This window comes from Epinephelus lanceolatus, chromosome 8 (genome assembly GCF_041903045.1).
Source record: "Epinephelus lanceolatus isolate andai-2023 chromosome 8, ASM4190304v1, whole genome shotgun sequence".
Lineage (NCBI taxonomy): Eukaryota > Metazoa > Chordata > Actinopteri > Perciformes > Serranidae > Epinephelus > Epinephelus lanceolatus.
This window is the reverse complement of record NC_135741.1, coordinates 4,778,377-4,795,002: the sequence shown is the minus strand read 5'-3', so window position 1 is coordinate 4,795,002 and position 16,626 is coordinate 4,778,377. Positions and strand designations below refer to the sequence as shown.

Sequence of the window (16,626 nt, the reverse complement as noted above, 5' to 3'; positions counted from 1 at the left end):
ACGTATTGGCTTATTGAACCATTTAGTGCTGTATGTTGTATATTACCAAGTTTATAACACTTATATTGACTGAATGACATCTGTCATGGAGCATTTTCTTCAAGCTACGTCTCGCAAGCAATTCAGAAAACAAAAGGAAGCATGACTAATATCCAAGACATTTATTTGTTGACCATACAAAACAAAGCAGCCATTGTTCAGACAAATCAGTTCAAACCTGACGCTCCGGGGCATGAATGTCTCTTTGCAACATGGAGTCAAACCTTCCCTTCCCTCAGGGCGTTGTTTTTATTAATGAAAAACACTCTTGCTCTGCTCTTATTTTAAAGGTGCAAATATTAAACATTAACTCTGCAGCGAGCCGATATATCCAAACAAATAAACTTGTTGAAGACCGTAAGGCATGCCTGCGTGGTCTCGGTCTGACTCAACACAAACAGTGCATAAGAATAACACGGCAGATGATACATTTCTGAGGTATTAGCTCCGGCTGATGGTGAGTCATCTGCTCGCAGTGAGCGATCACACAGGTGGCCTGAAGGTGAGCAGCAAAGCTTTTATTACTGTTTCTCTCTGCATCACTTGATCTCTCCCCTCAATGAAAGTGAAGGACCTGCTGGGTGTGTTCCCGTAGCAACTGCACTCAGCTCTTGTTCAGACATGAACTTGCGACAACCCATTTAAAAATACTGAGTCCAACTAATCCCTGCTTTCTGCCCACTCAGATTAGATGAACACTGAGTACAAAGGAAGCACAGATACTAATGTAATTAGATAACACCTCAGAAGATTTATATGTGTGCGTATGTCAAAAGAGAAAACCAGGGATGTAAAACACCAGTAACAAAACAATAGCTAGCGTATTTATACTGTGAAATGCTCCCGATCATTTGGAAAATGAAAACGAATTCCCAAAAACTAATGCACATTGCTCAGGAGGGCCGTGTCTTGCCGTCAACCAACCCAACCCAACCAGTAAAGGCAACATGTAATCACCAGCCAGAGGCAGAGTAGGGTGGGTCTGCTGATGTCATAGAAGGAAGGTCTGCTGATGTCATTCTGCATGATAATTAGCCGTGTGCTTCTGTTTGGAGAGTGCCTTCGGAAAAAAGGCCTTTAAAAGCAAGGCAAATGACCTTTTTGTCTATTGGTACATTTTCCTACCTACTGGGGCTTTGAGATTATAGGCTATTAGAGCAATGGGTAGTCCCCTCAAATGCAGATGGCTTAAAGGTCATGGGCGGAGTATGAGACAATGGGCCCCTGGGCACCCACATGCAGAAGGCCCCACCACCTCTCGCATATAGGAGCAAGACATACAGCCGTTATAGTTGTTTAGCCTCTTTTTCTTGTTGTTTTGAGTCTCTACCAGAAAGAAAAACATTTTTTTAAATCTCAAGACAAGGTTTCCAAATATGTTGTGAAAATATCCGTTAAATATTGAATGTTAGCCACCAGAGTTTAGTGTGCTGTAACTAACAGACTGAGACGATGTGGTGGACAACTGTAGCAACTGGAGTGAATGAATATGTGGTAACTTAGACTAAACTGCTTTAAAATAAACAAATGAGTAAAACAAAGTGGGATTTTACATGATGTACATGATGAGTCCTTATTTTTAGTGCGAAAGAGACAAAGGTGGAGCAGAGCGGAGACGGAGCAGCTGTGCAACAGATGGAAAATTGTGAGATTGTGCTGACTTTTTAAGGAAACTCACAGCTACGCATATCTGAGGCTGTTTGTGATTGTTAAACGTCGTAAAACAGGGAATGCGTGTGGTGTGCGAGCGTGTTTGCGAAGCCAAATTTCCTCTATAATAAATGAACTCGGTGAACTTGTGCGTAAAGTGTGCGCTCAAGATGGTCGAGAGTGAGAGCTGCTGAAAGGAATGAGGAGAGGGAGACGCAGACGAAAAGAGAGACGAAAAGGTCAGCAGGGTCACCGGAAACATCGGGAATAATCTTCTAGAAACCATGAACCATAAACAGGAAATTATGCAGAAGTTGGTTAAGGGGAAAATGGGAGAGTCACAAAAATCATTAGAGATCGTCTTCTGAGGATCATAAATACCTCCAGAGAATTTTATGGCAGTCTGGAAGTTAGTTATTAGGAAATCTTGCTCTGGACTACAGAGTCAGACGGACCAATGGAGCATGACCATACTGACATAGTTTACAAAATTAGATATATAAACTCATATTCACTTTTTTGACTTTCTTATCAGCTGGGTCCAATGTGTGCAGCTCTTATATACAGCTTGATGAACTTTTATCCTCAAAAACATTTTCCAAATTATTATGATATCCAAATTCAGATTAAAATCCACTTATAAAGAGAAAATGTTCATCTTTATGTTTGTTTTCATTGAGATAAATAGACATTAAACCACTTTTAGGCTACATTCGAGTATCAAACTACTAAAATTAGCTTCTGCATGTGAGAGTTCATCTTCTTGACATATTTCAGGAGGAGTAATCGACAGCAGAGGAGGGGAGAGACACACTTTTCTAAGTGAAGGGGTTCAGGAGGTGAACGGAGGTGAGGAGTGACGGCAGAGTGAGCAGGAAGACAGTTTGGTTAACGAGGGGGACGAGTGATGAAAGAAGAAGAAAGAGAAGCGGCTCAGGCTGAGGAGAGACGGAAGAGGAACAGCTGCTGTAAAAACTACTGCAGATGTTTACACAGAAGTACCACTACTGTGTGAAGTTGTAATCTGTACATCTGTACACACAGATATACAGACTGGAGCTGCAGAGTGTCCGACTCTATGAAATGTCACGGCTTTTTTAGCAGAAGGCAGGAGGTGCCACTTATCTAATCTTATTTATGTTTTTATTCCTTTTGTGATTTGCTGCTGTTGATAAAGTAAACAAAACTAAACAATTCCAGTGATAATCGGTGCAGTTTATGTGTCGCTTTCAGCCCATTCATTCATTCATTCATGCAGCTGGACATAAACGGCTCATTCTAAGGTAACAAAACATTGATTCTTATTTTCAGGTGATTATACACTATATTATATTCCATTTCTGATAATATATCCCCCTAAGCCCTAAACACTGGATCTTAAACTGAGCTGGATTAAATGAAAATGGACAGAGTAAATTTCAGAGGACATGACCTCCATATCCTCTCTGATATTCAGCAGCCCTGAATGAACAATCACAGCTGGAGGAAATCTGAATCCCTGCAGCACAGCTGTACATTAGTGGCCTCGGCTGCCACAACACACTCCGCATCTAACACATTAACACATCTAGACATGACTTCAGGGGGGATAGATTGACCCTGAAGCTCATTTTAGCCGCTTCCCATTTCACATTTATATACTCACAGCTGGCAGCTGCCCAGTTAAGACTCCTGACACTGACTCGGCTAACACACACATGCAAACAGCCCAAACGTGGGACAGAAAACATAATTTTCAGCACAACTTGAGACAGAAATCTTCATAGTAGAGATCAATTTCGAGATCTTTAAATTCAACTTTCGTTCCTCAGAAAGCAGCTGATTTTGGCTGTTTTGGGTTTTTTCTGTGACTGTTAGTCCCAACTTTGATTGCTTTTGATTTAATACATGTCCCCTTGACTGACAGGTAAATCTAACCAACAGCAATCCAGAGAAAAAGTGCACCACAGAGCTGCTTAAAGAAAGATGATACACAAAGAAGCAGTGAGAGTAAAACCCCAAAACAAGACTGAACTCTTTATCTGGCCTGCTCTGAGCCGACATTTGCTTCTGGCAATGTTTGGACTGCAGACTCAGGTACATTATGACTACTCATACATGCCAATCAAGATGTGAAACATTAAAAAAACCTCTCTTTTTTAATGGCTGCAAGTCTCTGCCACAAAGTGTTATATCCATAAAAAATCTTTGTTTCACAGGAGTTCAATTTGAACAGAGGCATAAAACATACTCAAAGAATACAACATAAAAGTGACATTATTTAAGGACTATTTCTTCATAAGATTTACCAAAGTGAGACTTTGTTCTCATGACCTAGAGGCAAAAATCAATAATTCGGAGCCAGCTCTGATGAAATATCAAACTAACAAACTGATGTCCAAAGACACAACAATAAAACTTTGGTTGTCTGGACATGTTCAGCATATGATGTGTCATAAAAACACAAGTAAGTGTTTACAACCATATCAGGTGACGAGACATGACAGCCGAGGATCATAAGGCCTGTAATTTTAGCTGTGGTTAAGCACACATTTGCATTTGACTGGTTGTTGTCCGTGTAATTTGATAACTTCACAATCTTTTGTAATTTCACCCGATGCTTACTAATGCTTTAAGGAGCCTTTTAGGATTTGGGCACTAGTGCAAGTAGGAGAAAACATTTCTTTTATCTAAATTTAATCCTTAAATTTAATTTTAAGACAGGACACATTTATATATTTACAGCAGCGACCTGCGGGGAGAAGTGACAGACGAGGGAGGTCACACACATTCACACCTGGCAGCTGATCGTTACGACGGCTCGGTGTGTGATTTGCAGCGGCTAAAGGATGCACACAACTGTTGAATAGGTCTGCTCAATAACTTTTTGGCCTAATTTGCATCTTCAGGTTTTTTACCCAACACATAACTCATTTCTACTGAGCTGCTCAAGGAGACAGACAAGCTTGCACCTCAGGGCTTTTGTCTTCTGTCTCCATCTTCCATTGTCTGCCTCTGGTTCTTTTAAAGGAAACGTAACCTTTCTTCTTTTAGTGGCACATAAATATCTGTTTCTTTCGTCTGTTTCACTGACACATCCAGGCATTTAATACATAATATGTTTTGGTAGTTGGAATGCACTACAAATTCATTTTTTTGTTGTACTTAGTATAAAAAGTATGTTTCAAACACAGCCTATTTCTTGTCTGCAAACAGTAACTTCCTGGAGTCTCCGCTGGTTTCCTGGCCCCTGGACATGGTCAAGAAATGGTTAACTGTCATTTCTTCACTTCAGTTTTTATATAGATTTAAAAAAAAAAAAAAAAAAACAAGCTTGGGTGCTAAAAGGTGGATTTTGTTACAGTCGGACAGAGCCAGGCCAGCTGTTTCCAGTCGTTGTGCTAGACATGAGAGATCAGTGGCATTGACCTTCTCATTTAACTCGCAGAAAGAGAGCGAAAAAGCATTTCCCAAATTGTCTCTCAGTTTCTTCAAATACAGCCAACACGTATAACAGTTGCACACATTTCTACAACGTCCTGAGCAACTTGATCCATGTCTGACTCCTCTAGAAATTTTTCAAATAGATAGCCAGATGGGTCCACTGAAAATGTTAAAACCCATGACTAAATTTCAGGATTTCAATAATGCTGTTGGAGTATATAAGTTACAAAAAACTATGCCATTATAAGGGTTAATGAATCACACGCTGATATACTTTGGTTTCTTTTTATACAGTTTACATGGCCCTTGGGGGAACCACTGCCGCCATGATGGCAAAGGACTGTAGCAACTCTGTCTCACATAAAGCTTTATTTTATTTGCTCCAAATAGACTGAATTCTATCATCCGCACAATAGAAAATTCACTCAGAATTCCCTTTGGACAGTTGGACAGAAACAAAACCCTCTTGTTCCTTTTCTCTTCCTCCATCACCCCGACTTTCTTGTTACGCCTCCTCTCCTATTTTCTCCTTTCAACTCATTTTGTTTAAATCTTTACTCCTCTCTCCCTCTCCTCGCTCTCGGGCGGACTAAACCAGACTGGGTCTGCTTTTGTAAAAGATGAGAAGGAAAAAACTTCTGTGCATACACAGAGAAAAGGAGCAGAGATGGAGGCTTTGAGGCTACAAATTCTTGTAGCCACAAAGTAGCCACATAGGTCTAACACTTACACTTGGGACAGGACTGTGAGGACTACACACGCTGAAAAACAACAGAAACCTGCTGACATAAGTTTGTTTGATGACAACTTAGTTCTGGAAGCATTCACCCTCCCCTCCCTTCTCAGGTATCTCCAGGAATAGAGCAACAGTTAAATCAGTGATGTGAACAGAAAGTGGGATTTGATGTCAGCCAGGTAGCTGTGTGTCTGTTATCATCATTATTATCCTCCATTAAGCTGCCTTCCTGGATATCCATCACTTCTCCTCCTCCTCTGTGCTGCTGGCAGACGTGAACAAACCCAATGAAGCATTAAAGTAGTACAAATGATCCTTCTTCTCCCCTCTGCCTTCCTCTTTTCTCTCTTTTATAGTCCAAACACTGCAACTACAAAACTATTTCTATTACTACAGTGTCAAGTGTGTGGAACATGTCTCATGCATCCTGCACTCTATATGACTCTGTGTGTGTGTGTGTGTGTGTGTGTGTGTGTGCGTGCGTGCGTGCGTGTGTGTGGTAAAGCAATGTATAAGCCCCGCACTGTGCAGATTTCACCGACCTACGTCACGCACACACATTCCACAATGAGCAACAGGCCCTGCGGCGCTCCGACAGTGCTGTCAAAACATCTTAGCGAGGCCTAAATGATTAGAGAGGCAGGTCTGCAGCTAACACTTGGGGCAGGACTGTTCCAACGTTCACCTGAGGGGGTTTTATTTTTTGTTAACAAAGAACTGAGCAGTAAAAAGTGTGTTGTAGGTTTTTTTGGTCCATGATGCTGCAAGACCCAACAAAAATGCAAGCTTGCAGAGTTTACCAAAGTACAGCAAGGAACGATGCCCAGTATAACTGTCCTCTTTGATACTTAGAGCCAGTTAAATAACTCTTAGAGGCACAAAGTTAAGTTGGTCTTATGTTTTTTTATTGACAGTGACATTAGTACAGAAACTTGTTTCCCTCTCAGTGTGTTTTACGTTTCTTTAAAGGTAACCTGTAGAGTTTTCTGACCTTAAGCTGCGCTGATATGTATGATGTATCCTCATACAACAGTTGGTATGATATCCCATGAACTGGCACGGCCCAAACGAAGCTGCGTACTTAATTAAACAAACAAAGTGTCTATGAGGAAGTCACTGGTATTGTAAAGTTCATGTAAAAGAGTCGTTAACCCTCCAAAAAATATGACTTGTGTGCAATAGTCACCGTCCTGGGCTCTCTATAGTCCCTGAAAAACTTATCTATTACTATTTCTATTACGGAGAGCTGATGAAAAATGTGCAAACACACTTTGACAGAGTCTAAATGAAAGACAGTGAAAAAGGTGCAATACATCTGAAAAGCTTTCTCGGATACTCCTGTGCGTTATTATCTGGGTGCCATGTTTCCATTCATGGCCTGTGGAAATTAAAATGCAAATATTTTTGCTAAACTCTTGCTAAACAAAGCATTATGAGATTTCCTTCCATTGAGGATTTTTTTGAGAATCTTGGGAGGTGAGTGCAGTTTATATGCAATTCAATTTATTTGATATGATTCAAGTAAAATAAATAGTTGTCAGTTCCTTCATTAATGTAGTAATAAATAAATGTCAGTATTAGGATAATGTGAGGATACTGTTTTATGTTGAACTGTTCCTTTAAGCTGTAGCCAGTCATCAGGACTCATCCCCCTCCCAAACCAAAGTAGAGACTACCTGGATTTACCCAAAGATAGTCTGCTGACCCTGTCGTTAACATTAGGACTGTTTTCTCTCTCTGCCCTCCGGCTGCTACTGCTAAAACTAAGAATGCATCCTCTGATGTCCGTCTAACTCACTCAGGCCTAAATTTATGGTTGACCCCAAAAAACCAGAAGCTAAACACTACTCTGCAAGTCCAAACTTTAGTTAAGGTTAAAGGTTAAAGAAGCTAAACCAATCACCCATAAATGTTTAAATGTTTCTGACTTCATATGTTTGTTTTAGCAAGACAATGGTTCTGATACCTGGTTCCATTATGGATCCAGTCCCAAGATTAAAAATAATACAAAACAAGTACATACGCATAAAGACACTAAACACAAAACATTTGACTCCTTACAGAGGTCAGGAGCACTCCAAAAAGCTTAATAGCCTGCATCTAATCTTCCAAACCACTAATGGGACATCTTTGTGAACACTACCACTCTTGCTGTCTCTGCAGCTCATTCCTTTTCTTCCATCCTCAACTTCTCATGTGTTTGTCTCCTCTCATTAAAACTGATCCATCACCTAAAACATGGAATTTGGGTCTCTGAAATCTCTGAAATTGTAGTATGAAATAAACACGAGTGCCGAACGCAACAACTTCCATCTTTGTTTGAGATTTGAAGTTGCAAAAAAAAGCGATAAATTGAGGGTAATATTAACATTTTTTGGGAGCTAATGCTAACTGAACATGAAGCAGGTTCCAGGTTTGCACTCCCCAGCCGGCTGGAGCCCTTCAGTGTGGAGTTTGCATGCTCTCCCTGTGTCAGCGTGGGTTTTCTGTCGGTGCTCCAGCTTCCTCCCACAGTCCAAAGACATGCGGGTTAATTGGTGACTCTAAATTGTCCGTAGGTGTGAATGTGAATGGTTGTCTGTCCATTATGACTTGTTTAGGACTTGGGGCTTAACTCAGAACTTGAGGGGAAAGACCTAAGACTCTCTTCTGACTTGCAACTCACATTGTGGGGAAAGTAGAATCCAGTGTTTTTGGATCTTGATACATGGAACTAAAAGTATATCTCTGCTGATATGCTTTTAAAACTGTCTCACCCCCAAAATGTCTTTATGAATTGAGAAAACAATCTTCCATTTAGTTGCTTTTCTGGAACTTTTGCTGACATCAAGAGATAAAGTTTACCCAGTTATTAAAATGTACATTCAACTTGCCACTTTTCCAGAGTACTTTAAGGTCTTCTTGTCCATTTCTCATCAAGTTTAAGTGATATGATCGAAACTTCAGCATCTACAAGTAGTCTCAAAATTCTTATCAGCCTTCTGAGGGTATCCACTGTTGCCTCAATCCTGCACATTTCCTGTAACTTGGTACGTTCACACACTTGACTGAGGAACTGTCAGATTAACAGATACAGATACACCACTTATGAAAACTGAACACAGGAAGTGTTCTGGATAAAACTGCCCACTGGGTCATGTCACTTTAAGTGCAAACTTCAATGTACGATCTGAAAAGCGATAAGTCATTACCCGCCTCCCCGTCAGGCTGTCTAAACTTGAAGTGAATACCTCAACTCTTCGTATCACACATGATAAGATGGCAGCTGAGCCGGTTAACATGGAGACGAACAAACAACAAACAAGAGAGGGATTGAAGTTGTGATGATAGGAGGAAAATGAAGACAGATGGGGAGAAAAGAGAGGAGAAAAGACAAGCAGATGGCGAAGCGAAGAAAGTGTCCCTCTCAGACAGAGTGATATATGAGCACGAGAAAGAGGAACAAGTTGTAACGGACGACAGGAGCAAAATTAAATGTGTGTGTGCAAGTAGGTGTGTGTGATGCGCGCGTACAAATGCCCGTGAGTTATGAAAGTGAGATTGTGAAAGTGTGTGTGGGTACAAACAGAGTAAAAGTGTGTCTAAAGATTGTGGAAATTTCTGCAGAGTGTGTGAGTCAGGAAATACATGTGTATCTCAATGTGTGTGAGTGTGTGTGTGTGTAAACCCATACAAAGACGCTAGTGTGCTGCGCTAACGTCCTCCATCCTTCCATGATCACTTCTGTCTTGCCTCCTTCCCTCTTTCCTCTCTCCTAGCTTCCTCCATCCGTCTATCTATCACACATTTCCTCTTTTTGTAGATGCAGCTGTGGTGTGCATGTGTGTTGTGTCTGAGCGTGGTGTGTGTGTGTGTATGGCACATGCACACACCCTCTCAGCCAGCATGCATTCTCAATTAGACCCATATAACATGCTGGCACTCTTGTCCAGGCATCTGCCTTGGCATTGATACACACACTCTTTTAAAACCACAGCTGGCTCAGAGAGAGGTTCGGGGTGTGTGTGTGTGTGTGTGCGTGTGTGGGGGTGTTAATGAGAGGGCTGTGGTTTTTGTAAACGATTTTGGCTTTGACTCCCTTATTTCCATATACACAAAGAAAAGAGTACAGTGTGACCTCTCCTAGCTGTTGTGAAACGTGTGTGTATGTGTGTGTGTGTGTGTGACTTACTGTGGCCGTCATGTTGTTGCTCTCCTCAATTAAAGCAGCAGAGTATTTGTTGGAAGGCATCGCTGTCACGGTCGACTGGTCCAGAGGCTGTCTTGATTCCTTTTCAAACCTGGACGAAACACAACAAGAGGATAGTAAGAAAGTGAAACAGAACTCTGGTGACTAGACGAGGATCATCAACAGTCACAGTCAGTATCCTTACAGACAATTACATAAGGAGAATCTAGCATTATCTAAAGATTAATTATGATCAGCTTTAACAGATACTACAACTAGATTGACGGCCTCATGACAGTATGCCTCTGCTAACCAGGAAAGTTGCAGTTACAGTTCACACCCATGTCTGTCCAGACTCATATGAAGCAATGACAGCACAGCACACACACAACTTCAATTCCACGGCACAGAGGATATTTAGAGTCAGCACAGTTTCAAGGTGCGCAACCATTTTGGTATCTTGATCAGATACCAATTCAGTATCTAACCAAACGTCTCCCCTTCTGTTCCTACAATATGATGTCACTGATGCCCAGATAAGTGTTATTATAGAACATTATGATGTCACGGTGAAGCTGACCTTTGACCTTTTGGAAAAAGTCATCACTTCATTGTTATAGCCTGTTCGACATTGGTGTGAAATTTTGTCATAATCAGCGATTGAATTCTTGAGTTAAAGCCAGAAGGACCAAAATCATATCAGTTCATCCTCGAGTCCAAGTGGACATTTGTGCCAGATGTTAAGAAATTCCCTCGAGGCCTTCCTGAGATATTGTGTTCACCAGAATGTGACACTTAGCATAATAGCATAATAATAAAACATAATACTTTCAGCCACAGCTGTCACTAACAAAAAAGTGCATAAAAAACACACAAAAAGACAAATTAATTAATTTCTGGTGGAAATAATCATAACTGGCAGAGAAATACAGTTTTGTGGCTTCATGAGGTCATGGAGTAAAGTAGAAAAAAAGCAAGACAAGGTGTGGTTCTCCATTAGCAGGGTAGGAGCAGATCTGACATGCCCATACAAACCTGCGGTAAACAGATACACAAGCCTGTCAGGGTGTGTGTGTGTGTGTGTGTGTGTGTGTGTGTGAAAGAGAGTGAATGAAAACAGTGAAAGTATGTGTTTGTACATGCATTATGTATGTAGCACTTCTGCATTCTTCCTTGAATGTGTGACAGTACATTCTTTCAGGCCTCCATGCTGCTGTGCATGAACGCATTTTTTAATGTGGATAGAAGTGTGTGTGTGTGTGTGTGTGTGTGCATGTTTAGGTTTAAATTTCATGGAGGTGACAGGCCAATGGCTTTGTTAAACAAGCCCGTGCAGAGAGACCTGCAGACCTCAGGTAGCCGACTGTCAGTTTTACTTTTACTCATGTTAATCTGTTCGGAGATGCATAGAAACAGTTCACATAATTACACGGAGAAACACAATTATGTATATATACACACACACACACACACACACACCACAGGGCACAGCCTCAAATATGACCTCTGTGTCTGCGTCAACTACAATTAAATCATTTTTATGTACAACTCCATAACAGAGCTGTCGTATATGATTGCATTACAGTGTTAAGGGTTTCTATTTTTCTGGTTTTCTTGGTGTATAAAAGAAATAATTCTCGAACAAATACTTAGCGGATCAGTCGACTAACCAACTGCAATTAAGTCAGTTTCTCTTATGAGGATTTGCTGCTTCTCTCCATCGTAAACAACATATTTGGGTTTTTGATTTAAGACATCTGAAGGCATAATTTCAGCATTAACCCTCTCGATGTACCCTAATGATTATAACCAAAAACCAAAACCTCACACATCGTGAGGACTTGTGAGTTTCCACAATGTCCCCACAACAGGAGTAATACGTGTTCACATGCACACACACTTTGGTGGCAGGGTGGAGGAAGTCGTGCCGTTCTGTGTGCAGAGGTTGGTGCCCTCTGACTGATACAAACGTCTCTGACATCAATACATTATTTAACTGTGATCTGGGACTCTCCCTTCACCAGGCTGCAGAGGTGAATGAGTTCATCTCTCAAACAGGATGCTGACGCCTCCTCCCTCCCCCCACACCTTTGACCTTTCACCCACACACAGCTAGAAGACCAAACAGGTACCTGCTAACTGTCATTCAGGTCTCATTAGGTAATGCAGGCTTAAAACACAACTCTCAAGAAAACGAACAGTTTTCTTTACAAATCTAAGGTACCATAGCAGGACTTGTTGATTTATGAATGGTCATTTTGTGTGCAAGTTATTCCTTTGAGTGATTTGACTTGGGTGATACTAGCATAAATACTAAGATAATTGTAAAGCATCAGTGAGTTTGCATGCTGTAAATCTATGGGAAGTTTTGGGACTGCTATGACTATATTGAAATGATTTTTACAGCATGTTTTGCATGTTGTGCCTTTATTTGTCAGGCACTTAATTCACTACAACAGAAACCTATGGCCAGTTATTTTATCTATTAACAGATTTCCAAGGAAAAAGGTCAAAATACATAATATATAATCAAATATAAAAGGACATATACTGTAATAGAGCATTTTATATCTATCAATCTATCATTGGCTTTGAATGCTGTAGTAAATTTTTATACACACTTGTCCCTAAAAAAATCAAGATTAAATTAGAATAAATTAATAAAATACACATCACTGAACTCTGTAAGTGAGTATGAATTAATACACATCTTGTAGCATTACCATTAAAGTGGAAATAGCAAAGTGTTTTGCATTAACTTATCTTTATGACGTAAATGTTTATTGCACAATGCCAGAGAATAACAACACAATCTGCATTTAGATTGGTTCCCTGTAAGTCTCACGTTCAATAGGCAATTAGGTTTTCCAATGGATGTAATCTCCAGGGAAAATGAAGGCTCTTTTTACTGCACAAAAGAAGTACATCAGACATTGTGCAACCAAAACAGGAAGATGACAGTGCTTTGTTTTGTCTATAGCTATCTGTAGCTATCCCAAGTTCTTTGCAGTTACTGTTCCCAGTAGTGGATCAAGGGACGTATGGTAGCAGTGCCACTTGGAAATGCTAGGTAGGGAATGTTGAAAAGTAGAACGTTTCCATTTTAACTGAACGCTGTGTTTGTTTGTTGTTTTCCCTTTTTGCTCAACCAATCAGACTTTTGCTTAAAATGATGCTCAATTTTGATGTATAATAATTTCGTGGGTGTCCATACCGGCTGTGGTGTTCTCAACTGTATCTTTGCAGAAACATGTTTCAGCTTTCAGAAACAGAGAAGTGAGAATGAATTAGAAGAACTGAGGAAGGATGGAGGGCAGAGACTGAGGGGCCCAGGAAAAGGGGACACCAAGTATGGGTGAGAAAGAGGGGGGTTCACATCAAAGTTGTGTCTGGTGGCTAGAGATTAGGGACCGCATTGCAAGAGGGGATTGTTCACTCCCCAAAGGGTATGAACATGAATGTGTGTGTGGTAAGGGGGGGGTCAGCTCCTCAGGGTCTCTCGCCGGGGGCTGCATTCCTTGTCTGTCATGTACTTTATGGCCCCTTCGGGCTCCGATCGAGCCCTACAGTTTATACATTGTCTACTTTGTTGCCCATTGTACAGACTGAACTCTGAAGGCACGCAGGCTCATACAGTATATTATCCACTCACTCAGCAGAACCATTCTCTGTGCAACTGTCACAGAATGATTAAATACTATAGAACAAGTAATACAAGAATGTGCTGCATTTTCTTACCAATGCCTGCTTGTGTAAATTAAAAGACCTGACTCTGCAACTTGGAACATCACTGGTGCTTCATTAACTTGGAAGTTCTGCAGCTAAACCATATGCTTAGATTTATACGTTGCAGTGACTCCCTATCTAAGGCATAGACTCTGCATAAATGCGTGGTCAATGCTGTAGTCTGACGTGCACCTCCCCCAGACATGTAGTAGAGGACATACTCAGGTATACCCATCTCTATCTCTGGCCGTTGACAGTGTACCCACCTATCACGCAAAAAGCCATAGGAAAATATAGGGAAGTACACCCACCTCTTCCTCAGTAACCTCCCCATGTACCTCGTAGTTCTCCCACCTCATTAACTACCACTGCACCACTGGCCTCCCCAGAAAAGTACTGTTTAGTTTCATAAACTAAAAACCATTTCCCTCGCTGCAAACAAAGCTTTATTTACTATTATTCACAGATAAGAAACAATAAATTGTGCAGACAATAAAGCCTCCACAAAATAGCAACTGGAATCTTGTGTGTGATTTATCTTGGTGTCAAGAGTTGAGGAAAAGTCTGCTAACTGCCTGGCTAATATACACAATGTAAAATGTCATAGGTGTATGCTAACAATTTTAGCAAGTTGTCTATGCAGAAAAAAAATGAGTCTAGTATTGACAATATTTCGTTAAAATGGAGCTGAATTTTGTAACGTTAGCATTGTTTAACGTAGCTGTTGTCCCTGGCTTCATTTGACTAGTTGAAAACTCTTGCTAGCTGCGAACTTATGCAACAGAAAATGTCTCAGGCTGATAGTAATAACATTAGCATGTTGTTTATGTGGGGAAAAAATGAAAATTGTTTTGTCAGTGACCCTTGCGTGTTGTAACGGTGCTGAATTTCATACTTTTATTTAATGTTGTCACTATGAGGCTACATTTTACATGTGTTGAAGGTGTGTTACTGGAATCAATCAAACTTTACTGCACTTCACAGAAGCTCACTCAACTGCATAGGAACCCCGTCGCCAACTAGTGTCTTGGAGGTGTAACTGCAGGGTGATAGAGACACGCCACTGCACAAGTGTAGTTATTAAGGTGGTTCAGGGTGATTAAAAACTTTTCCCCGTCAAAAAAAACTTCAGACATGACTCTGATAAAGACGTAACCAGAAGGTTTCAGTCAGAAATACATCCGGCACTAAATGTACATGACAGTTGAAACCCTGCAGCAAACTAATTGTAGTAAACCACTCTTTAAGCCGCAGACACCGTCAACAGCAGCCTCTGGGTAAAACACATTTAACTGATTAGAGACTTTTTCCTTTACCTTACTGAACCTTTTGTCTGCAACATGACAAACAGTCTGTGAGGACTCTCTGCTTGTATAATATTTAGAACAGCCCTTTCAGCACAAGTACACAACATCATCTTACAGTACCAATAAGTTTACACAAGGGATTGTGGCTGGCACTCTATCAGTAACTGTCATCATATCATTAGGACCACGGTGTAAATCATAAAATTCAGTTCCAATAATAATCAGAACATGACAGATCAGATTCTGTCAGGATTAATCCTTGGATAACAGTAAGATTTAAAATACACAAAAGGCTTTCCAGGGAATATACTACATTCACCTGCAACAAGCCAAAACATAATCTTCTGTTAACTATAACCAAGTTGTTTTTATGCCTAAACCTAAGCATGCGTGAACCACAGAGTTACAGTGATAAAGTCTCAATTTGCATATCTCCTACATAATAACAGTGGTTTGCAGAAACGTACAATGATAACACTTTGTCTGGCAATCAGATTACAACTGACGATGAAATAAATGTAAATTGCGGGACTAGTCCAGATACTGACACTTATTCTTCTAACATTCCAAAATAAGAGACAGATGTGGCAGAAATGCAGAATGAATGAACTACAGTTGCCCTAAAAAATGGTGGAAGAAGCAATCCAATCTTTTCCTGAGGTAATACAGTATAAAATACTCTGTTACAAGTTAAGTACAAAAGTGTGAGCATCAAAACAAAAGTAATGATATAAGTACCAAAGGTAAAAATTACCTACTCATCATGCAGATGACCTATTTCAGAATGACATGTATGATATGATTGGATAGTAATTATTAATGAATGAATGTGTTCATCACTTTAATGCTGCAGCTAGTAAATATGGAGGTAATTACATGTACTGTACATAGTAATGGGCAGCCTCACCTATAATAGTAAAACATACTTTACAAACATTTTGTATTATCAATCTGGATCAAATGAATGTAGTGCAGTAGAGGTATGAAGTACTATTAAATGGAGAGTACAAGTACCTCTAAACTGTACTTGAGTAGATACTTAGTTACATTCCACCACTGCTCAGTGAGTGTTTCTGAAGCATGAGGGTGGTCCATGTATGTGCCCCTTCTGGCAGGCAAAGTTACCCAACCACCTGAGTGATGTCAATATTCTCCAGAATAAACTCTATCATTCACTCCTACATGACTCCTCCCCTCCACTTTGCACCGCGTGCTTCTTTCTGTACTTTGCAGTGACTCCAACATGACTGAGAATACTCTTATTTCTTACATTTGTTCCTGTCCTGTCTAACAATACACGCCCGGCTACTAATAAATCACCGTGTGACGAGAAAGCAATGGTCCAAGAAGGAAGTCCAACCGGTAAACCTGCATCGTCAGTACATGCCCAAACACCGGGGCGCGTTTAAAACCAGGAAACAAAAAAAAGTGCAGAAATCCTGTCGTGCAAACCCCAGAAGTCATGCAGTTAAAACAGATTTAACAATAGTCCACGGTTCACCCGGCAGGGAAACTACAGGGGGGGCTGTGAAATCACTGTTAAATCACTTTTCTGCACCAACAGATTGTCCCAATAG

At 40.5% G+C, this 16,626-nt stretch overlaps 1 protein-coding gene across 3 annotated transcripts in view; it reads right to left on the bottom strand.

Annotated features, from left to right (window-relative positions):
* dnmt3bb.1 (DNA (cytosine-5-)-methyltransferase 3 beta, duplicate b.1) overlaps positions 1 to 16,626 on the bottom strand; it is a 33,546-nt gene that overhangs the window by 16,060 nt on the left and 860 nt on the right. For all 3 annotated transcript variants that reach the window (XM_033629468.2, XM_033629467.2, XM_033629466.2), the window contains exon 2: positions 10,020 to 10,128. In XM_033629468.2, the coding sequence (XP_033485359.1) occupies positions 10,020 to 10,128 (109 nt within the window). The remainder of the gene's footprint in view (positions 1 to 10,019; positions 10,129 to 16,626) is intronic.